Source organism: Haliaeetus leucocephalus, unplaced genomic scaffold (assembly GCF_000737465.1).
Source record: "Haliaeetus leucocephalus isolate CR32 unplaced genomic scaffold, Haliaeetus_leucocephalus-4.0 Scaffold295, whole genome shotgun sequence".
Classification (NCBI taxonomy): Eukaryota; Metazoa; Chordata; class Aves; order Accipitriformes; family Accipitridae; genus Haliaeetus; species Haliaeetus leucocephalus.
Window position 1 is genome coordinate 6,726,690 of NW_010972731.1, and position 24,222 is coordinate 6,750,911.

Genomic DNA, 24,222 nt, shown 5'->3' on the forward strand with positions numbered 1-24,222 from the left:
AAGGTCAGCGGGGCCCGCAGGGTGGCGGCGGCCGCGGCCCTTCCCGGCGCGGGGATGCGACGCTCGAGGCCGGGGTGGAGGAGGGCCGGGCCTGGGGAGCCTCCTTCCACGGCTATTTTTAAAGACGGTAAGGGCAGCGACGAGTCCTCCAGGGTGACCTCCTTCTGCGGGAGGTCGCGGCGGTCCCGGCCGTTCGGGGGCTCAGCGCGGAGACGCCGCGTTCCCCCGGTCCGCGGGGCCGGGGCGGGAGGCGGTTGCCGCCTCGGCGCTGGCGGAGGGCTCGGTAACGCTCTGTCTTTGCCTCCGTCAGGACGGAGGAGCAGCTAGGACGTGCCGGAACGACCCACAGAGTAGCTGTAGAAGTTTGGGAATGGTAACTTTAAAACAGGAAAAAGAGATAGAGGAAAATCTTGTTGAGCTACTTTAAGATCTGTGTGCACGGTTCTTTACCTACTTAAAATGTCTAGTTAAAGCCTGTATTTCCTTACGTTGGCATTTTCCGTTTTGCCCCAGGGCTGACTGATGTAACCAGCAGCTGCTGAAAGCTGCTGCGTTTTTATTGCAAGGACTTTTCTTTTGTCCTGCTGCCTTACCTAGAGACTCTGATTACCTCTCTTGAAGCAAAAGCCACAGCAAAAATTATTTTTTCCTTTGCTGTAATTCAACAGTATTCTTTTTGATGGTGTTGAGTCTGCGTAGCAACGGAGAGCCACAAGTAGCCCTTAAAATTCAGGCGCTAATGTGAATTGCAGGAATGCTGTCTCTGTTCAGGGAATTTAAAAGTAATTGAACTGGAAGAGCCAATGGAATTACTGCATCAGTGTAGTTTATATAAACAACTAAGAATACCACAGAGCTCAGTGGCATAGTGGTAAAGCTGTCTGCACCCAGTGCTGGCACCTGCCCCAGCCCTGAGCACTTGAGGTGTGGGGTTTTCACGCGGTAGACCTGTCCTCCCAGCAGAAGTGAAGGAAAAAAGAAAAAATGCAGAAAAGAGCACTTAACTTCAGTGAAAATTACTCTACCAGGGTGAAAATTGATGCAGTCTTAAAAGTTAGTTGTTACCTTGAAACTTAGTCTGTGAACCATACAGCAATCTAATTGTAGTTTGAGGTGATTTTTTTTAAACTATGATTACTCTTGATCTTATGATCAAAAATACTTACTCCTAAACATGAGTTACTTCATGAACCTCCTGCATATATTATTTTTCCTTTGCCAATGAGAAGTATATAGCTAAGTATAAGAAAGCACAGAAGTGACATAGCAGAACAACAGATACACCATTGACCAACATTTCATAATCCCTATCGAAAGATGGTGGTTCTTTTAGGCGTCATCCTGTACGAACGTGACAGAAGATCATACTTCTGATAGGTGTCGGGTGATGTCAGCTAGGTACTACTTCTTCCTTGCAATTGCAGAGCTGGAGATACGCATGGCTGGGCCTCTGCCTCTCTTGATCAGTGGCTAATCCTAAATCACACCTACCGATCTTGTTTGACTGCTGGCAACGCAAGTTGTGTAAAAGGCAGTGCTGACAGACCTGATGTCATAAAATGATGGCATATGCTTTTTATACGGTGGATACAGTTTTCTTACACTGGGCAGGATTCTTGTCCAAAGATGCATTCCTTTGAACTGAATATGGTAATCCAGCTTTCCTCATAAATAAGCTGCTTCAAGGAGTTTTTGTAGTTGTCAGCCAGCTAGTCTAAAAGGCATCTGTGTGTTGGGAGGTGGTGTGAGGAGACTCAGTAGTGAATAAAATACTGTCTGCTATTAGACTAGACCAGCTTTCATTTAAACAACAACAACAAAAAAAAGCCCAGCAACTCTATCTGCAGAGACTGTATCCCTTCATAAATGACTTTATTGATATCAGGAAGTCTGTAATTGGTCAAAAAGTGCTTTCCTCAATAGGACTAAATGTAAGGACATTAATTGCAAAGGATGTTGGCTGTGAACTCTAGCTGGCGCTCTGGTGGTGAAGTAATAAGGTTAAACAAAATAACCCAAAACACTGAAGAAAACCAACTAAATATTTGTTTTTCTTCATTCTGGATAGACTCTTTAATGGAGACTGTCTAAAGGGAATTGTTAATCTGTAGACCAAAACAACTTTTTTATACAGAACAGACACTGAATTGTACTTAGTGTTTTTGTATAAAATTCAGCGTGATGACCGCCAGAACACAAGACAGAATGCCATTTGTTCACCCAGGAGATGTTCTAACAAACTCCAGAAAGAACAGCTTTAATGTCATCACCACTGCTTGTATTGCCTTCTCTACGCCCTTAAAGAGGTCTCTGCTTTCACTACCTGCACTGCTCAGATTTCTGGTACTCTGTTTGCTTACAGCAATGATTGACCTGTTTCCATTAGCCTGGCTAATCATTAGTTGACTTAAAATCGACACCTCTTTTTGCTCTGGCGGCTGGAGTTTTTTATTATGGTCTGGTGATGTTTTCCTTAGTGTTGTCTTCCCTTGCCAAGGCTGCTTGCATATCCCACCTATGTTCTCCTGTTCTCTTTCCTATTTGTATTTAAGGTACGTCTTTTGAACGGAAGTCTTGCTTTATTGCTATGCTTTTCCCATTCTTCCTCTGCTTTAATGCATGCGTTGACAGCCTGTTGAGAATGGCTTTCTTAAAGCTGTAGGCCTGACAGCCATGGCTAATGGTCTGAGACTGGTAGATCGTGTGGACACTGAGGAGAGAAACAATTCTTCAGGTGTTTAAGCTCGGATGCGTTAGTACTTTCTGTATGCCATATCCTGGAGCAATCCTGAGTAGGAAAACATACTGTTGAATATGACTTTGAGGTGGAGTATTTCCACTGAGAGTTAAAGCCAGACCACAGCTCATTCCTTAATCTTGAAATTAAATTCAATTTCAAGAAGGATTTATGTGGGGGGAGGGAAGTTTAGTTTTTTAATTTGTCATGCCTTGACTTCACTGACTTACTCAAGCTTGGCTGCGATGCTGATCGTGACCCCAGACACTGCTTTGGCCATCGGTAATATCCTTTTTCTGCAGTTCACTTGCTCAGCCAGCATGAAGTCCCTCTGTTGCATTGTGAGTGTGTGCCACTTGTGACAGGCATTATTATCACACTGCTGCAAGCCTCACCTTTCTTATTTTTTAACTGCTAATCAGACTGGTCTTCATTTACAGTTAATCTGAATGTATGTTTGGTGCTCTGAGCAACACTGTTGTCCAGGAACATTCTTCTTTTAAAAAAAACTAACAAAACCTGACATACGTGTTATAGGAAGGGTTTTGAAAGAACTTTCTTTGCATAGAACTGTACCTGTGCTTTGTCCAGATTGAGATTGTTTCTAATTGTGATTCTGAACGTTTTGCAGAACTGAGATAGTTGGACAACTTGAAACCCTTGCCAAAAGTCCATCTGGCAGATCGAGGAACGCCTTTAGGCTGAGGGCAGCACTCTCGTGAGGCTCGGGCATTCTCCCCTGCAAGTGGACAGTTGTAGAAGGATGTTGGGTTTCTTCCAGGATGTTGTCATCTGCCCTGTTTTCAGGACTCTGTTCATTTGTTTCTCTTTTTGCCACTTGGCACCTGGCAAAACTTAAGATCTTTTCACATTGAGTGGCATTGTGCCTCCTCCTTAGAAAGGTTGTTTATTTCTTCATCGATAAAGACTACCTAATTGAAACTTATATTTAACAGACAGGCTGCTGTTTTCAAGGGGCAGCTAGGAGACTGCTTCCAAGCTGGAGGCAGAGAAATGGAGCTGCTTTGAGGGCTGTAGCTGGGAAACTGCTGGAGTTGCTATTGTTCAGCCAGCTGCAGCACCCCTCTCCTGGTGCTCTCTGATATTCCCATGTTAGGAAGATAATCCAAATGTAATTTGAAGCTTGCCCTATAGCTAAGACAGACACTTCTGCCCCTCCTGCTGGTGGTAGCTCTGTTAACAACTGATTCCTTATTTATAACTTTGGCAATACCTAAATTTTACACTAGTGATTTTACATTATTTTCCTCTTGCTGTGCCGAGTAGTTGAGAGTACTGTCACGTTCCCCCATCTATGCATGCAGCTGGCACAAGGAATGAGACATTTTAAAATTGTCAACTATAGAATGTATGAAGCTGCAATAGAATAAACTATTTGGATATAAGGTCCAGAACTATTCTTACAGAACAGCTGTACAAGTTTTTAACTTAGCCCTCTTTTTGGGGGTGGGAAGATAGGTCCTGGAAAATAATTTGATTGAATAATATTAACAACTGCCTTTAGGTTCTGGTTTGTCTAGTAAATAGCATGCTGGGCTTCTGAACATGTGGCAGCATTTTATGACTTCTGGAACTAGGTCCTCTCTGACACTGGTTATTTACTATTCTTTTAAGTAAAATGGAATTTATAGAAAATCACCACACTTCATAACTGGTGGATGCCAGCTTGGAGTTCATTGCATAGCTCTGCGTTTTTGTTTGTCATTGCTGGGGGGTGGGGGACAAGCTCCAAAAGGCAAACTCCAGAGCCTCCAGTGTTTGAGCAAATCCAATTGCTTTGACTGGATTTGTTCATGTGCAGCTGCTGTGTTCAACTGAAAGGCTGTGTCAGGAGAGATTGCCTCTATGGATTGAGGTCCTCGATCCTACTCTGCGTGCCAACAAGGTCTAAAACCTTCTCAAGCCCACGTTATCTCATCTGTGTCTCTTTCTGTATTGTCTGAAAACAAACCAGTTTTCAGCTTTCCATCCTCCAGGGGCAGCCAGTTCTTATGTGAAAATAATATGTGATATTTCCTTCCTCTGTTAACAGAAATGGAGACTTTTCTGCTTGTGTTGCTGACTCTTCATGTGTCCTATTGTTTGAGCGGCTAATTTTTCATTCTTTGTCCTTTGTTTTTGGATTGCCCATTTTGCCTTTTGTAGCTTCAGCACTGATAGAGATTTATTCCCATATTAGAGGACTAATTTGGAGAAGCAGCATAGTTAAGGGCCAGGACTCTTATCAGGGATGAAGCCTTTGTGCAGTTTATTTCCCATTGATTTTTTTCAACAGAACAGATCTTCTTGTTTTGGCTTAGGAGGATTGTGCTTTTCTTGACTTTGTTATAAAGCCCCAGAGCTTGGCAAGCCAAAAGGTTCCAGAAGAGATGGACAGTACTGCTTCTGGCCAAAGCCTGTTAGATTCCTGCTCTCTTTGACAGGTGGCTGTTGCTTGTGGTATGGCTCTGTTTGTGTACATTAGGGTGAAAGGAAAAAAAGGGATATTCAGAGGGAAGAACAGGCAAGATCTGAGTGAGGAGAAATGAGGCTGATAAGTTAGTGCCACCTGCCCTGATGCTCAGCCTGGAGAAATCCCATGTAATGTTGTTACTTGACTTAATTCCTGGAGCTAGAAGCCTGGCTCCCCGTCGCTCTTGTACAGGCAGAGAAGAAATGGGCTTGCTTCACCCTTGTTTTCCCAGTGATGGCAGGGAGGTCCTAGGGTGATTAGGCTATTGTGCTGTTCCTAACCCTCTGGGGCGTTCTCAGCTGAATTTGGATTCTCCTCTGTTTTGCAGACCCATGCTGCATGTTCCTAGGGTGGTACAAAATGCTGAAAATGCTCCTTGGTAGGAAATACTAATTTTATCTGGAGGGTTGTGTTAGTGGATTAGCTTCCAGCTTGAAAATGCCTTTCAGCAACAGCTTTTCCCTGAAGTCATTATGCCTTAGCAAGTGATTTCACATACTCACTGATGTTGTTTTACAGAGTTACCTTAAGTCTCAGCATGTCTTCTGTAATGAAACTGGAATTTTTGATTGGGAAGAAGCTGCACTTGGAACAGTTGTCATCAAGAAAACCCTTGGCAGAAACCATTACCAGCTGTTTCCTTAATGTAACACCTGGTTAACTAGTTCTTTGTTAGAAACTCCTTAATGTTAGCTGATATACTAACTTAGTATAAGTATATATCTATATAACTTAGTTATATTAGAGATGTAGTACTCTGTAAAATTTTTATACGGGTGCTGTCCTTGAATTTTTCTTCAAATACTTGCCAATTCACTACAGAATTTCAGAGCCCATCACATCCTGTGCTGAAAGAGTTAATCATACTTTTCCAAACAATGTCTGACAAGATGATGGCCTTAAAGAAGCCCCTGGCATACACAGTGTTCAGGTGGATTTATATTTTTCTTTCTACCCGTGAACAGGCCAAGGGGGAAATGCACTGCAGAGAACTCAATAACTAGCTTATAGGTTGAGCTTTCCCTGTAGTTTATATAAATTCCATCCAGACATTTAATGAAACTGCTTATTACTCTGCTTTGTGAGAGGCTGGTGCATCTTGGGTCCTGCTGTTTGATATGTTTGCTGCTGTTCATAAAAGCAGCTACTTCTGGCAACGGCTTGTAATTTAACAATATTCTTGATTACAGATGGCCACTGCACGATACCCTTTGCAGCATGAATGGAGCTGCACATTAAGGGTAATGTCTGGTAATGCAGCAGCTTGCGAATGTGTATTTTTCTCCCTTACTTTCCAGTGCGTGCACATATGTACTATTGTATTCATGGAGCAAAAAGTGCTAGTTTCATTCTCCATATCATCATTGTCTTGCCTCCCAATATTGGGAGGGTCTAAATGCTGTTGGGATGAGGTGGTTTTGTTTGCTGCGATTAGGTCAAATATGTGTGCAAATTGTTCTCCTTCTGCTAAAGGAATCTGCTAGATATTTTTATCCTTGAGAGGCCACGTGCTCAGTTTTGCTCTGGTTAAGCGCAAGTATGTCAGAAATAGTTATTTCTTCTGCTTAGAAGGGAGGATTTTGCCTTGTTCTAATGGATAGGTTTTCACCCTTTCTCAGAGAAGGTATACAGTCATAATCCTATTTCTTAGCAGTCTGGTACATTAATGTAGCTGCAGCTAAGGTGATTTGTGTTAAGGGGGTGGAGAGAAAGTAGAAATTGATGTGACTTAGGTAGCTAAAAGCTGCTACTCAAATGAGGGATGTACAAGTCTTGTGAATCCCCTGTCAGTAGGGAGCCTGCTCCAAGGTAAAGGGAGCAGCTTTTTCTTCACTGTTAAAGCCTGCCTGGGTTAAAAAAAACCGAACGTTCCTTTCTTGTTTTGTTGCGCGCTATTTCAGCAGAGTAAACTGTTCTGTAACAAACTGAGTGCTCTGCTACCTTTTTCACCTTCACTTCCAGCAAAGTTTCTTGGCTATCCTTGTTGGATTTACTGTGGAGGATGAAATAGAAAACTGCATCATTGGCAAGGGGGTAGTTACTGTGGGGAGAAAGCAGACATGTTCATCTGAAGATGCTTCCTCTCTTAAAACCTTCCAGTGCAACCCTCTTGATGGATGAGCTGCTAGTCTTTTTTTCTGTGAAAACTCCTTAAGTCTGCATGGTCCATTCATTGATGTGGTGTGGTCGCTGAGGTGCAACAATCTCAGTACCTCTAGAGAAACTGCTTGGGTATTGGTGTGAGGAACCATTTCAGGATTGTTAAGAAGATGCTATTTTCTCAAAATGTTCTAGCTCCTCCAAGTTAGTAAAAGGTAAGGAAAAATATGTTGCCTCATTTTGGGATGATTTCATGTACAGCAGGCATAATTAGCCGATGTGAAATGAATCTTGATTTGAAAAAGCTACTTGTTGAACAGAGGCAGTGACTGACCTTGAGGGGCTGCCCTCACTTCTGGCATTTTTCTCTCCTGTTCTCACAGCTAGGTGGGTGAAAAGTCTGTCTTTAAGCTCTGTAGTTTTCATTCTGTGTTTCCTGTTAACAGGGTCACCTTGTCCTCCACGGATTGTTACATCGTGCATGAGATCTACAATGGCGAGAACGCTCAGGACCAGTTTGAGTATGAGCTGGAGCAGGCCCTGGAAGCGCAGTACAAATACATAGTGATAGAGCCCACTCGCATTGGGGATGAGACGGCCCGCTGGATCACTGTCGGGAACTGCCTGCACAAGACCGCTGTGTTAGCGGGCACCACCTGTCTCTTCACCCCTCTGGCACTTCCAGTAGATTATTCTCACTACATCTCCCTGCCTGCTGGTGTGCTGAGCGTGGCCTGCTGCACCCTTTATGGTATCTCTTGGCAATTTGATCCCTGTTGCAAGTACCAAGTAGAGTACGATGCCTATAAACTTTCCCGCCTGCCCCTGCATACGCTCACCTCCTCTACTCCGGTGGTGCTAGTGAGGAAGGACGACCTGCACAGAAAGAGACTGCATAACACGATAGCACTCGCTGCCCTGGTGTACTGTGTAAAGAAGATCTATGAACTCTATGCTGTATGACTTCAGCAGGGAAGAGAGAAACCCAGAAAGACAAGTGTATTAAGACTCCCACAGTAACATTTTGTTTTTCCTCTTTGAGAAGCGATGGAGACTGGGAAGGATTTGGTTTAATAGAGCTGTTATTTTTAAAATAACACATCACTGGTGCACCAAGGTTTTTCAGTTCTTCGTTACACTTAAGATGTGGATGTGTGGTGACTTGAGAGCTGTATGGTAGGCCATGGGAGTCCAGTCCAGCAGCGGAATGTCGATGAAAGAAAGCTATAGGAAGAGGGGGTGTGAGAGCTTCTTTTTTTTTTTTTTTTTTTTGAAACATTTAAGTATATTGTTTAATTGTATTACACAGAACCAGGCAGAAGTTATCATTGACCATTAAAGGATGAGAATTTCAAATGCTTTTGCTCTCTTGTTACTGTGATCATAGTTCCCTTTTATAGTGTGCTTCCAGGGGATGGAGGCTTTGCTATGAGAACTCCAGTGGTGATAATTATTTATGCATGCTCACACACAGACCTGATATTCCTCTTGTCCACTGCACATGGCAGCAGCATCCATGTTATTTCACAGCAGCCATCTGTTGAAGGAATAGCTAGAGTGTTGCTTTCCCTCCTGCTTGACTAGTTGTATCTCTTGGAAGAGGGCTTGCTGTTACCCCCTGTTTGTATCTTTTTGGTAATTGCTTAAACACTGATGGTTGGGGCTAAAAATGCCCAAATCCTCTGCTGCCCTGCCACCTCCAACCATTACTTCTCTGCAGAACAGAGGTAACACTGTAAGTTTGCAGCTACACGCACATTCTGCTTAGTTCTTGTACAAGTTCTTCCTTATGTGGATGCATCTCCACTGAAATGCATTGTACCACGTGTAGCTGAGGACCGCCGAGGTGGGAGTCCAGCTGTCTTACCTTTGTGCTTTGTTAGTGCTGCTGACACTCCAACGGCTGTGCCCTGACTACGCAATCCCACTGCTCTTGCTTGGAACACACACTTCTGGAGCTGCCTGCTACTGCTGCAAGGCATCCACGTGATTGTATCTTGTAACTGTGTTACCTGAAATTTTAGAGTTCAGTCTTTGTGCATTAATTCATCTTTTAGCTCAAAACTGTCGAAATCTTGTTCTTAGAATGGGAAGTATTTTCTGTTTTGCAAGATCTGCTGGTTACTTTTAAAAGATAGGGGCTTGCTTTCTATAATCTCCTCCTACCAGATGGAAAATAGGTGTGGCTTGCATTTACAAGGCCAGCTTGGCACAGCTTCAAGTATTATGATCTGAATAGGAGAGCAAAGCCCTGTAATAAAAACTGCCTGCACACAGGTGTACTGCTTGCTTCAGGGGTAGTTGCAGTCTGACCTCCAAAGCTGAAGCACTGACCTTGGAAGGGAGTCTCATGAGGTCAGAAACCAAATTCAGTAGTTCTATCTTTATCTTTCCAAATTGCAACAGCAGGCACCAAGAACAACTCCTCGCCTCCAGACTGCAGCAGGCTTTTCTGGCCACAATTCCAACTTGTGCTTTTCTGCTGATGCAGCTTTTCTGTTAGCAGGGCACGCATCCCAGTCATGTGTGTGCTGGGCAAACAGGGTTTGCTGCCGGGAGTTCTGAGCAAGTACTTTTACCACCTGCACACGCAGCTGTACCTGAGCAGGCACGTGGGCTAGAGGAAACTCCCGTGGCATTGGGATGTTTCTAGGTGGCAACAGCCCTTTGCCTCTTTGACTGGTACAGTGGCTGCATTGTCTCCCTCCAAGGTTAAAAGAAGCTGGGATCCAGAGTGTCTCTATTTATAGCAATAATGTACAGTTGCCTTGGCAGAGAGGAGAAGAAATGCAACTACTTCATCTTCCTGCGGTTAGGCCAAGACTGCTGGGCAGGCTGCCTTTCGAGTCCTGACGTTTTGTTTCTAAAGTCCCGTCTACTGGATGAATTTTAAACTAGTGGCACATCTGCCATAGCCAGTACGTACTTTAGTGCTGCAGAAGGCCCTGAAATATCCTTGTGCTAGCCACACAAAAGACGTTCCTGTTCTTTTTTTAATCAATGCAAAATAATTGTCAGGGGTGTTAGTTCCTTTTCTTCACCAAACCTCTGTGGTCCTGGCACTTTTTTGTGTTTAGCTTTCCTTTGCCTGGAATGATCACTATGGCAGAAGGACTAACCCTTGATAGGCTCCCTGAACACGTGGTTTGCATCAAAGACTCTGGAGTTAAAAATGAACAAGTTTCCTCTGATCTCTTCCTGTGGAAGGTGAAAAGTCAGCTTAGCTGTCACAACAGGTAGGTCTGTTTTAAAAATGCACCCTTTGCTCCATTCTGAAGTGGAGAGGACATAGCTGGGGATGTAGGGGGGCATGTTTTCCAAGAAATATTAGTGATACTCTAGCTAAAACACTTGGGTGACATCCTGGCTATTAGTAAGTCAGTGCTGTAACTATGCAAGGTGACCTGGGAGAATGAGAGGGGTGTCGAGGGTTGTGTGTTTCAGTGCATGGCATGAGATGGTTGCTGTATCTGCCTTCCCCCCATGCCAGTAGCTGTGGCTTACAGTGGCTGGGGACAAGGGTCCCATTCAAAAGCCCTGCACACTTTGCTGCCCATCCTGACCGTATGGAGGTGCTCTGAAATGGAGTGTGCTGCATATCTCACCACAGAGAGGAAATTTACTTTAGAAGGGGAACGTGCACACTCTTGGTAACCTCTGACAGTAACCACAGTAACTCCCCACATGTAATTTTTTTCCTCAGGCCTGATGTATTACACCCCTCACCACCCTGGATGATAACAGAAATGCAAAGCGGACCCTCAGTCCTTCACAGCTAGCCATGACCTGAAACACCAGAAGATGAAGCAGCTGGACAAGACTGGCAGGAGCACTGTATTTTGCTAAGAAACGGAGGACCTGAACATGCAAAACACGAAAGAAAAAGCACAATTAATGCTTACAGAAACTCCCCTTGTGGAGAGGGAGCAAAGGTAATGCCTTGGTTTCCTATCTTAGCAGGAAAAGAGACGCATACACTTGAAAGCTTCAACTTGTAATGTCAACCCTAGGCCTTTATGTAACAAATCTGCAACCTCAGCCACAGTGAAAATGGTAGAGGATGTCCTAACTGAGCAGCAGCACCATGATCATTAAGCACATCCCACTCATCATCTGGGATGGATTCTCACAGATAATTGGTACTGGTCAAGAAAAGGCTTTTTGAAGGACAAGGTCCTGCTGAGCCTGCACATCTGTATCAGAGTTTTAGTGTGACTAATCTTCTGTGTGAATTCACACTACGTCTACTGTAAGCTAGCAGATGATGTAAAGAGGGCTGCGATGAAGTGTGTTGTTCTGCAACTACTACTGGTACAACAGCACCTTGCAGGAATGTAAGAAAAGAAAACAAATCAAAAGCCTCCCGCCTTCCCTTCCTCTAATGTTACCTGCTGAGAGGAGCTGAAGTAGAACAAAAGATTAATTTCATATCAATGTCATTTATTTGTCATCAGATGTGCACTCAGAGGCAGGACATACAAGGCAGTACACGTGGAAAATGCTGGTAAGCACATGGAGGCAGCAACAGGGTTCTGGACCTTGGTTCCTAGTAGTAGGCTTTATTTAAATTAGAAGTTGAAAGAGATTATTTCTGTCCTTACTGAACTATCTCTGTGCAGCCACTCCTTTTTCCTTATGGTGCTGGTATCCATCACATGAGGAGAAGGGCTGAAGAATGGAATATGGCACTCCCTCAGGCTGTCAGACTCCCTGAAGCCGGCGACAGGTGAACAGGCGGGTATTGTTCCCCCACTGGATGCGATCTTCATTAGCATCTGTGATTGCTTTAAAACAGATGAGAACGAAGAGTCTGTCTCCTGTACTGTCCACCCTGCACACAGGTTCTCCTTTGCTTGCCAGGACACAGTGTGCCTGGCATCCACAGAATCGCACCTACTCTGTGCTCTAGGCCTGCAGGTGGGCCAGGTGTGCGCTGCCAGCTGCACAGTATTTACACACAACAGCATACCTTGCTGTGCTGTCTTCTATCTCTCCAGTGCTTCCCCTGCATTAACTTGTGCTGGGGTTAATACTGTAGTCTCAGGTAGTGCACAGTTAAATGTCCCTGTACATCAGTAAGGCGTGATTCAGATAAAATAATTGCCAAATAAAACTTAAATTTTACATCAGTCGCTTCTTTCAAAGTGGCACTGGACTTGACTTTAGCTTAACATATCAGATGATGTGGTGTGTTAACAAGCAGAGGCTCTGTGAAGTTTCCCACTTCAAGCAATGTGTTCTACGTCAGATTGGAAGGAATGGGAAGGAGACACTGATCACAGGAGCTCCCAGCTGAGGACTGTATTTCATGGGGGCCATGGGGTGGGGAAAGCTAAGATCTACTTGTGTGAAGGCAAAACAGGTGGGTTTTATTTGTAGCAGTCTAGTAAAGCTGAGCATGCCTGGAGTGAGGTGAGGTAAGATGCTGTCTTCCCGCAAGCACATGGGCCTCCCTGCTGCAAAGTGTGTTCCCTTGAGTTACCCTCCCTTGCAGCCTCAGCTCTCCCCCTTTGTCCAAGCACCCTTCTTCAGGTGAGGTTTAGGTGCTGTCTTCCAGCAAGTGGGCCTGCTCTGATGTGGGGGAAACCACTTCCCACCCTCCATGTAATAGTGAATTGCAGCATTTTGAGAAAGGTTTTTTCTGCAGGAGTACCTCCACTGATGTCCCAGCCAAACTGCAGGGGGTTAGCTTCTCCCTACAGTTACTGCTTGAGTGAGCTGAGCTCTAAGAGTCCTTTTCTTTTCTCTCCTTTTTTGCTCTAGTTGCCATTAAGGTGAAGAAGAGCCTGGGGAAGAGGTTTCGCAGGTAGACAGCCAGGGAGGGTGCCAGGCCAGCTACAAGTACTTCCTTCTTCTTCTGTCCCACTGCATTGAGAACCACCTGAGCGACCTCTGCGGCTGTCTGTCCTTCGGCGGTGTTCTTGTCCATAACTGCCAAGGGAAACCGGAGTAAGCACCAATGCCAGCAGGTAAGCCCACACTTCAGTACCTTTCCTAGGAATGCTCTGTTCTAACTGTACGTGGCTGCTTGTATGGTTTTGGTTTTTACAAGTTGTGTATGATGGGAGCACAGGCAGGTATAATTCATGGTTGGGCTAGAAGTCAGTAGCTGCTGTCTAGAAAGGCTAAATTTTGGGGGCTACTCTTCCTACCCTGCATCCAAAGCTGTCTTTTGATACTTCAGGGCTAACCTGTGTCCCCACCAGAGGCCCTATGTTGCAAGCACACTTTGGAGTAACTCAGTGAGGTGGATATGCTTTAGATAGAGGGCACAAAAATCATATCTCACCTCCATAGCGAGATCCATCTGCTGTTACAGCATTGAGAGAGAGGTTTGTTTGAATGTATCCAGGGCTTATAACCGTCACATCAATGTCATACTGCTCTACCTCTGCTCGTAGACAATCAAAGAAGGCCTGGGTAGCATGCTTAGAGGCAGCATCTGAAAAACAGGAAAAGGACTATGCACTAAGGAGAAGGAGCAGGGCTGAAGGAAGATTCACTCCCCTGAATGGGTTTTTCACTGCAAAGCAGTCGCTTCTCAGCAAGAACCCATCAGCTGTTCTCTAACTTCTAGGTTTTTTTGGTTTTGCTGGGGTTTTTTGGGTTTTGTTTTGGGTTTTTTGTTGTTGTTTTGGGGTTTTTTTGTGAATGGCAGCAACAGGTAGTGGGAGTGAGAGGCAATTTAGGAAGGCAAAATGTAAATACTCAAGTTGGAAACTGGCTAGGATCCTGAGCTTTGTATCACAGCCATGCCAAAGCACTACAGAGTGAACCCAAACTGCCTCCCACTCGTGATAAAGGAGACATAAAGCCTGGCTTGGGAAGCATTTGATAAGATAGGCTGGGGGAACGCGATGCCAGTACAGGAGGGCAGAGCTGACACTCGCTGCTGAACACCCTCCTGGCCTGCATGTGCTGAGTGTTAACAGACTTGCAGAGCAGGTTCAGAGCTTGGCTGCACACAAGTCAAAACCTGATCGCACAAGCAGACAGGAGTAGAGAAGTGTAGCCTAAGGCAGGATTTCCCCCTGTTAAATGGCTGAGCAACTCCTTCTGCTCACTCCCTTTCCACGTATACTTGGTCACTACCACCATGACTGCCATCGCCTCAACATGGCTGCAGGACTGACGCTAGCAGCACAGAGCTTAGCGCAGGCTATGCACCCTGTCTGAGGACCTAGGTAAGAGCTGAGCTCCATGCTGCCAGGCCCATGTGGCTCCAGTCACTGTGCAAGTGCTCTGGAAGCAATTCAGAACACAATTCTTAGTCCAATCGTACCCACATTATCTGCAAGACCAGATGGCCCAGACGCTGCAGGCGCTCCTTGACTCAGCATCATGCCCTACCACTCTTATGCCACCACCGCTGTATTTTTCCATTTTTATATTTATTTTCAGTGACTTACAGATGCTTGTGTGCCAAACACTCTCCTTTTAGTTCCTCCATCTTTTGTAAGGCTTTCTCCAGTAATCTCACCAATATTATTTATTGTCATAACTGATTTAGCATGAAGAGTTTGCTGGATCAAGATAACTGTTTAGGCTTTTATTTGGACACTGGTAGTACTGACATTTCATAACATATTAAACCAAAAAGTCCTACTTTCTTAGAGGAGATTAACAGGCAAACAGCAAGGATAAAATACAACAAAATTATGGAATTAACCAGAAAGTTTATAGGGACTCTCAAGTGTTAAGATAGGAATATCAAGCTGTTTTCAAGACACTGAAAACATACTCTCCTTCCCCATCCCTTAGGAACTTTAGGACAGCGCTAAGATTTTGTATTTGAGAGTGCCTTCCTCAACAGCTGTTAGTGATTTGTGACCGCACTAAGAATGATGCGCAGCTCTGCCTTCCCTGCATGCAGCCAGCTCTACAGAGAGCTAAATGTGGAAGCAGTAGCCAAGTATTCATTCAGTCTGGTGCCCCAAATATGTCTTCCCCATCTTCTGTGGAGGTACTTACATGCAGATCTGAAAGGAATGCTTATTTTGCCTTGAACACTGCTGATGGCCACAATGTGGCCTTGTCTTCTCTTGATCATGGAGGGGAGAAGTGCTAGCAAAAGACAGAAAAGACCCATTCAGAATAACAGTCCTGCTGTTGCTGCTGTCAAGAATCAGTGCTTTCAGAATATTCAAAGATGCCTAAGTGAATGACAAGATCCTTGTTCAGTGTAGGGTTGGGCAAGGGATAGTGCCTAGGATGCCTCTAACTGAAGCTGCAGTCTGGCTGGGATGTTCACCTATGAGGAGATTCCTTGTGCCAGCAAGGCTGCACAAAGGCTGTTACAGTTGCTGTGATCTCCCACAGGCATGGCCAGCAGGACTTGCTTTTTTCTGCCATCAGTACATCTTTCCATTTCCTGCAGCTGATACCCTCCAGGCTGAACTTTCTGTGTAATCAAAGAAGCTTCCTAGGAAAGCTACAGCTTCACCTAGAACCCATACTGCGTTCCTAGTGTTTTATCAGTGCAGATAGGCTAACCATATCTCTCTTCATAAGTTCCTGCCAGACTAGGGTCAGGAGGTGTTTTAAACAAGATGGTATCTCTAATCAGGTACTTCCCATGCAGTCATGCCCAAGCATCTCCTCTAGGCCTGCCCATAAAACAAAACTTTCCTCCCTTCTTATACTGTACTGTACCAAATACAATTACAACCAGAAGTTAAGCTGTGCTTAGTTAGTTGTGTTGGCCTGCAGAAGGTATCAGTGAAATCCACTGTCCCCCTGTAATCCGGATCATGGGTACCTTTGGTGAAGGCTATAGGACCAAAATAATTTGTTTCCATCACTTTCTTGTCCACCTCCAGTCCTGTGTCCACAATTGTGCCTCGGAAACTGATGCCTGCGTTGTTGATCAGTATGTCCACGTGACCCAAGTACTTCAGGATCTCTTCAGCAGCGTTTAGGACAGTTTTAGTGTCCGAGAGGTCAAATACCACAGTGTGAGGTTTGTGTGTCTGTGAATAAACAAAAGTTAGCAAAAGACCAATTCAGGCTGTGCCGAATGTGCTGTATGTTCACACTCGTGATCGGATTTCCCAGCTCTGGAAGCACAGAAGCAGGGCCATCCAAACCTTGTGCAATTACAGTGGAGCAGTTCCATTTGGTAGGAATACATGACAGAAGCAGGTTGTGCTCTCATCTTTCTCTGCTTCTGTAGCCTGTTCCTTATACCAGAGCCTAGGAAAGGGGCAAGTGAGGTCTTCCTCAACTACTAATGTTTCCTATTGTTTTATTAAAGAAAATGCATCTGAAAGTAAAAAACTTAACCCCTGTGTCTTCTGCAGAAGCCAGCAACACCTTTCTTAGCCCAGAACTAGACATCAAAAATAAAAGCCAACAGAAGGAAAGTCACTCTTCCAGATTCAGTATATGACATACAGATGCAAGGGGTCTGGGCACTTATGTGCTTTCACTTCCACTACAAGGTAAGGAGTCTTTCAGGTGGCTTATTTTTGTAGGGTTTTTACAAGATATGACATGTTAGCTCAGTGTACTCCTATAGCAATATCTATCCCTAACCACAGAGTTGCATTTTTCCTATTGCTCAACAGAATAACCCACAAGCAATTCTGTAACTTCTGTAATAACATGAATAGAAATCCCAGCCACATGAGACAGCAAGCCTCTCCTTCTCCCACACTTACGTTCTTTCGGTGATTGGTCATGGTAGAAAGCTGCTGCACCAGGTCTTTGAGTTTCTCGCTGTCTCTGCCACAGAGCACCAGCTTGGAGCCAGCTGCATGGAAGGCTTTTGCACATTCTTTGGAGGAAGCAAGGGAGAGAGAAAAGTAGACATTTGAATGAAAGAAATTAGAGAAACAATTGGACATCCTGGCTTTTTCAGGATTTAGAGAAAAGAACTCTGACAGCACAAGAACAGTATAACTTGTTCCTTGCTTTGATGAGCTCCAGTTTATAAAGGATGATTAAAATTTTCCTTAACAAATTTTAAGACTTTCTTGCATCAAAATTTGCACTGGCTATAGTTATAACTGATATAGCTGTGCAAGCCACGTCTCTCAAAATTCAGAGCAATAGGAACTTTCTGCTCATTACTGCTTTATTCCAATAGGTGCCCCTGCCACAACCCTCTGCTTGTCCTGCCTTTGGTGCCCTTCTTTCGATACCTACCTTTTCCCAGGCCAGAGGTAGCCCCTGTGATCACGACCACTGCTTCCTGGAGGTAAGCTCGCATCCGCATCCACTGCAGTAGCCGAAAAAGGGCGAAGATCCCCAAGCTGCCAAAAAGCAGCGGGATGATGACTGTGCTTGTAAGATCCATGAGTTTTCCTTTCTGAACAGTCTTCCTAGAGCCACAAGATGAAAGGAAGCAGACCATTTCACCATCAAGAAAATTAGCAGAGGCTTGAAAACTAGGGAAGTCCTTTTTCTTAACCTTGCCTTAAACCACCAATAAACTGAATTCCATACAGAGGTATCTTCAAGAGATTTCCTCATCCCTTCATTTAGACTTTCAAAAGTTGACATCAGTACCCAATTTTAAGCATTTAAATGCTAATCTGAACATCCCAGCAGGACACTTGGCATTGGATCTTGTCAGCTGTTATGTAACAAACTTGGGTTCAGAGATGCTGTTCCCACATTTTGCTCTACATTCACCCTCTTGTACAAAGTGTATTTAGAGTGAAAGCTCCCCAGGGCTGCGATATGTCTCTGCATACTTCTGATTGTAATAAAACCTCTTAGATTTCTCTAGAACAGCCAGTACCACAGTATCTACATGCCAGAGACCAGTTACTGTGTATTATCCCAGATGGATATAAGCCAGTCTGCCTTCTGGACACTCAGAGTAAGTTTTCTCTCTGAGCACGCTATTTGCTTAATGAAATCGGTGCTTCCATCTCCAGTGTCTTTCACCACCTGTTAGGAGAGACAAGGTATCTGATTTAAATGAACCACATGTCCAACCTAGTAGGCTAAAGCCTACATTTATGCTCTTTTATGCCGACATTAATTGTGCAGTTTAACAGCATGAACCTGTGTTCTAATATACTGAAATTAAACCTGTGAATGAAACCCAAGCTAAAGGTATCTACAAAACCTAGCTCATCCTGGAATTGGATTCTGATACTACTGCATAGCCCTAATGTCCTTGCTAAGCTATTGCCTTCAAGGGAGTAGTTTATGTTACAGCTTACTACATGGCCAAAGAGTAAATGATACTTCTGCTGTAAAAAAGGTCACTAGTTTTCCCACTGTATATACCCCCAAGCTTTTATGCTTGATGTCCCAGTAGTTACAACCCGTTCCTGGAATCTAGTATATCTTCCCCTGTTGTGCAGATAGTTTGAACTCTTGCAGTTTGAACTGCAAGATAGGTCATTACCAGGAAGATATTGGAAAGGTCTGGGCACTCAACTCATACACTACTTCAAGCAAAAGGACAGCATGAGAAGCAGAAAACAAGAGGTAACTAATAACGCTAAGCCAGAATTCAGTGTCATTAAGTAGGACTGAGCTTGTATGGAGCTGAGGAGATGACAGAGGCTCTACATGCCATGCAACAGAGCTAATGTGGAAAATGTCAGGCTCTTCCAGACTTCCATCGGGGGCTTGGACAGAATTCCTCAAGTAGCTGGTCAGTGAACAGACTAGGTTGCTGAAACAGTAATGAACTGTATAAAATAAGTATTTCTGGAGGCATAGCTAGAACACAATAAAATAATACATAAAGATAGCTGAGCTAGCTCTAAATAAGCTTGACAAGGTCTGAAAATAAATCCATCGAGTTAGTACAGAACTATTCTCAAGGTACTATGGAGCTTCCCATTCCTGAGCTAACTCATGTATCTACAAAGTACTTCACTGTGCATAACACAGCTAGACATCAAGGTCCCAAGCGCCCCTGGGCGTAGGGAGTATGTCCAAAGTGGGAAATCAGAAACCCAAAAGGAAGATTAAACTAATTCCATTGCAAAGCAGTGCGTGAGCACAGCACCCAGCTGCTCAGACCAGCGTCTTACTCCTCCACCTCTTTGTGCTGAGTGCACACAGAGTGTGTATTTTGTACTGATTTACAGCAGAGGACTGGTAGAGCTGATTTAACATAAGAGTGCATATCGACCCTAAAACAATTCCTGGGAAAGAGCTGTTTAGACACAAGGCCACTGGCCTTCCTTAAGCTGGGTAAGAAGAAGGTTCACCTTACTGGTTCATGTTCAGCTAGTCATTTAAAGCAGCTGCCCTCTTTATGTTGTCTCTTTTTATTTTGCTCTCAAAGGTCTCTTGAGATTCAGAAGATGAGATGTGGGCAGGGACAACAGGTGCTGTGCTGACATTGAGCACCGTGGCTTACAGGGCATTTTGGAATCAAAAATCTTCGGCTCCCATTTAGGACCTTTCATTATTTCCAAAGTGGGAGCTGACAGGTGGAGTGGCACTTCCTTTATGAGCCCAGGTTGAAGCTGAGGCATTTTAAAAATCTGCCCCTGACCAGCTTTGCTTCTGATTCAGTAAAATGCAGATCACAGTGAAAAGCAGATGAAAAGGTAAAACTGGGAAGAGGGGGCTTTTCTGACACCTTTTCTAACCAAACCACACTCGGAGATAGGAGGGAGTCCCATGTCTGATTACAGCATGGTTCTTTCAGATTCTTTGGCAAAATTAAAGGTTGACTTTGCAAGGACTGAACTCTCTGCCACAGGGGCTGGTGGAAAAGAGCCCCCAAGCCTCCCAGCTAAAGGCTAACCATGTTTTGGTCAGGTAGCATCCACTGCTCATCAGTATGAACCAGTTATGCCTGGTTAACTTACTCCTTAATCACATCAGTTATTATTCATTTACTTTCTAGACAAAGAAGATCTGCCTTTAATCCTTTTTCATTTGAAAAATCTTTCCAAGTCTTTTCTTGTTTTTCTTTCTCTCTCTTTCCCCCCTCGCCCCCTCCTTCTCTATATTATATACAGGACCTGGGAAAATTACCCAATCTCTGCCTGAGGGCTGCAGCAAGCCATGAACCCAATCAGCAGCAGCAACCCACTTTTGCACCTTCCATGCTAGAGTTTGAATCAACTGGTAACCCCCTCTGATATATGGGGAGGGGAAATATGGGATGGGGAAGAGAAAGACTGGATGAAGGAGGGGAGCGAGAGAGAGAAGGACTAGCTGATCAGAGATGTAGATCCTTTTTTTATTAGGGCACACAGTTGCAGTACTGTCTTCCAAGGAAGGTACTCAAATGGGCCCTTAAAAAGAGCCCCAGAACAAAGAAAATCTCAGTTCAGTCAGACTTGAGAAAGAGGACAACCTAACTGAACTAAATTATTTTGGAAAGAAGAAAGAATTTCTGTAGCACTTTAGACCTACAGCAACAAGTTTTGTTTTGATTTCATAGACTAGCTTCTGTCACAAACCCATGAGTCCTTATTTTAGCTTGTCATATTGAATATGCTGAAAAAAAAAATTTGATAAGTATTAGTGGAGCAAGAGAACATGGAAATCAGCTCAAGTCATAGAGCCACACTGCAGTATGTTCAACTATATACATCTTTCAGAGCCTAGTGCCAGTCTACTGACACAACAGGGTGGCAGTTACATTCTGTTCAGTTTTCAGGGTTATTTGGTGGAAAGACCAAAGGAAAGAATTGCTGCAACCTGAAGGAGAAGTTATATTCTGTTCAGTATTAGGGTTATTTGCTGCAAAAGCCAGCGGAAAAAACTGCTGCAATCTGAAGGAGAATGAGATAGATAGATCATAGATAAAAAAGACTTGATTCACATCAACAAAAATGCTAAGTTGCAAGACACAGGCTGGTAGAAGAAGGCATAAAACCCAACTTAAGATAGATAACACTTTGAAGTAGCTAAAGACATCCCAGGGCAGATAACGCCATGTCACATTAAAAACATGGGGGAGGGTGGGCAACACGTGGATTTCCACACCTAATTCGAGATGAACTGGATATCCTCAGACCTCCTGCCCAAAGTTCCGAGACTCCACTATCACCTTTGTTCAAAAATTTGGCTATTCATGCTGAAAAAACCTGTTATTAATTCTTGACAGATAATGTTTATGACACCAGGTTATCAGCAGGAGAGAAGCCACTGCTCATAATTGGTTCAAATAAAAGTCCTGTAATTCTCAGTTCTCCATCCCAAAAGGCAGGATTGGAACATGCAGGTCATTAGAGAGCAGAAATAAGAACACTGATATGTAAACAAATACAGGTGACTGGAAACTTTTTGAAAGGCTTACCATATAATAAAATACATCACAGATATCCAGTTTAAAAAAAAAAAACTTTCCCCTTAAAACAAAAACTGGAGGTCATCCCATAAAAGCCAGGATAATGATTTCTGAAGGAACACGGATCTTAGTTAATAAGATCAAGAGCGCACTAAACCCAGCAAAGATGAGATCAAATCCTAAAAGAAACTAAAACCACAATAAGTTTCCTTAAACAACACCTATTCTCCTTTAGCTTCAGCCACCTAGAATCACATTGTCCATTACATGACAAATGGCAGCAACTGGGAGGCTATTCTCAGAAATCAAAAGGTGCCATTTAAAAGGTGGGGGGATAAAAGGGAGGAAAAAATTTTTTTTCTAGGGAAGCCCTTGTCCAGAAGCACAGCAGCTCTAAGCTTGATTAGCTACCGACTTTAGTCTGAAGAAATCACAATATCCTACCTTTGAAAAGAACTCACTTGCCAGTGACTCTGTGAGGTGGTGTCTCCCTCTGGTCTTTTAACAGGACAGACCTGACTTAAATTTGGAAATGGCAGCAGTCCAAGCAAATGCGCTCTGTCCAATGCTAGCACAGCCAAGAACTGCCTCTAAAAACAAACCTCAGGAATACAGTCTGTGACCTTTCAAAGGGGGGAGGGGGGTAATTTAACCCCCAGATTGAAAAGATAGAAGTGAATTCAATATGATACAAAATTTACAATAACCCTCTGATTATTTCTAGTACTAAACAAAAATTTCTAGTATTGAATCTCCAGAGCATCCACAAAGACCAATACTAGGCTTTCCACACTGCAGATGGAAAAAAAGGCAACTTGTGAATCAGTTGCAATTCTCTATTACTGTAATTAGTTCTGGGGCGTACGCTGATGTTATAGTAAATGGGTATCATGCTAATTAAAAGAAAACAGACTTTTAATTCTTCCCCTAGGATTCTTGAGAACTTTGAGCACAACTGAACAGACAGATGAGTTTCTCATCACACTCTGCATCAAAACCCGGTATTTGCTGGGGTAATGGGCATTCCCTCCAGCAGGCCAAATTCACTAAATCCCTTATAAGCCATGTTTTACAGGTAGAAAAGTGAGCATTACTTGCATTTTATATCAGCTAAACAGTTTTACTGACCCAACTGCTTTGGAAAGAAACTGAAATCAAACTTATAAACATCTAAGCCAGAAAAAAAAAAAAAAGTCATATAACATTGTCTGTTAATGTGATTTAATATAAGCCAATGGGAAATTTGCTGACAATTTCTCTGATGCGCAAGATCCCCATAAATGGTAAGTTAAACTTCAAAAAACTCATTCAAAACCCAGTAAGAAAAAACCAGTGATTATACCAATTCAAACAACTGAATTACTGAAATGCCAATGGGCACTTACATGCTTACATAATCAGCTTTCATTCCAAACTTTATAAGCAGAAAATAACGTAAAACACACACTGAGGTCATCAGAAACCAGTAAAACTCCTAAGAAGGAACGCAGGAACTGGACAGAGCTCCTCACTACGACACAACCATTTCAAACAGAAAATGGAGAAGGGGTTCAGGAGAAGGAATACAATAACTCAACTGGAATTCTCAAAAGAAATGATGGCAACTGGTGTGATCAAGACTGCCATGGAATGGCAGCTGGTAGGTCTCGTTGTAAGTAGCTGGCAACAACAAATGAGCGTTCAAGGTTTGCTGAGGGGTGGGTAAGTACCAGTTGTATTTTGATTTAACTTTTTCTCGTGCAATTTGAACAAGCTCCCATCTACTTGAAGCAACGCCTAGGAAAACCACCTGTTGCGTTTCAGTAGCCATTCAACAAAATCCTGTTTATGCTTTTACATAGTTGTTATGCAAAACAACCACCTTGCCCCGTGGTACAGGAAAAAATGTTTGCTGCCCCCCAAAAAGGGACTCGACTTGAGAAATCATCTTCTCATAAATCTTCCTGACATATTTATTCAGTTACAAGCTTCAATTCCAACCCTCCCCGTCGAAAATCCTCTATTGGTGACAGGGACACGAACAAAGGTAAATCAAAGTGGCGCAATTAGAAAACTAAAACATCTCCTGTGCCAGAGAAAGCGTTTTGCGGACACTTACCAAATCAAGAATCACCTAAAACCCAGTGAGAAAATGAAGAGTTGGCTTAACGTCTCTCCCCGCCCTGATTTATACATAAATAGGTATTTAATAGCCGGAGGAGTGATGAACTAGGTACTTGAGAGCCCCGGGTTCCCCTGCCCACAGACCAGGGCCCCGTTCACCCAGCCAGACTTCCATATCTCCCGGAGGACCACAGGGGCAGCCCCCCGCCGGGGGCGGACGGAGGTGGGCAGGCCCCGGGAGCACTGCAGGGTCACGGCGGGGTTCCGGCAGAAAAGGGGCTGCCTCCCCGCCGGAAAGGGACCGCGGCGGCCGGGGCTGAAGGGAGGGAGAGGCCGGTGGGAGACACCGGGCCCTACCTGGCCGCCGCCATCACCATGGCCACCGCCGGAAGTTGGGGGGAGAGCGTGCGCATGCGCTTGAGGCGTCGCCGGGGGAAAGGCGGGCTTTCCGCCGGGACCCCCAATGACAGACAGCTTCCTCTGACAGGGAACCGGAAGTCGCTACCGGAAAGCCGTTGACTCTCGCCGGTCCGTCCGCAGGTGCCGCCCGGGCGGAGAGCGGAGCTCCCGCCCCAGGGTTCCGCCCCC

At 44.2% G+C, this 24,222-nt stretch overlaps 2 protein-coding genes across 9 annotated transcripts in view; one reads left to right on the forward strand and one right to left on the reverse strand.

The window, feature by feature from the left end:
- The window catches only part of TMEM11 (transmembrane protein 11), a 9,029-nt gene extending 366 nt beyond the window's left edge, over positions 1 to 8,663 (forward strand). The window contains exon 2 of the mRNA XM_010570346.1: positions 7,757 to 8,663. Within this exon, the coding sequence (XP_010568648.1) occupies positions 7,757 to 8,273 (517 nt within the window). The 3' untranslated portion in view covers positions 8,274 to 8,663. The remainder of the gene's footprint in view (positions 1 to 7,756) is intronic.
- Positions 8,664 to 11,824: 3,161 nt separating this feature from the next.
- Positions 11,825 to 24,028, reverse strand: DHRS7B (dehydrogenase/reductase (SDR family) member 7B). Of its 8 annotated transcripts, none has more exons than XM_010570353.1 (8): positions 23,630 to 23,898; positions 18,078 to 18,206; positions 17,457 to 17,632; positions 16,970 to 17,085; positions 16,069 to 16,279; positions 15,282 to 15,374; positions 13,600 to 13,752; positions 11,825 to 13,241 (listed from the first exon to the last, which is right to left on the reverse strand). In XM_010570353.1, the coding sequence occupies exons 3-8, from the start codon at positions 17,605 to 17,607 to the stop codon at positions 13,036 to 13,038; spliced, it is 930 nt and encodes a 309-aa protein (XP_010568655.1). In that variant the 5' UTR covers positions 17,608 to 17,632; positions 18,078 to 18,206; positions 23,630 to 23,898; the 3' UTR covers positions 11,825 to 13,035. The 8 variants fall into 8 exon arrangements, with proteins under 8 accessions (XP_010568655.1, XP_010568653.1, XP_010568651.1 ...); XM_010570354.1 differs by lacking the exon at positions 18,078 to 18,206 and adding an exon at positions 23,992 to 24,015 and having other exon boundaries at positions 11,826 to 13,241; positions 23,630 to 23,693; XM_010570351.1 differs by lacking the exons at positions 18,078 to 18,206; positions 23,630 to 23,898 and adding an exon at positions 23,992 to 24,028.
- Between the last annotated feature and the right edge of the window lie 194 nt (positions 24,029 to 24,222).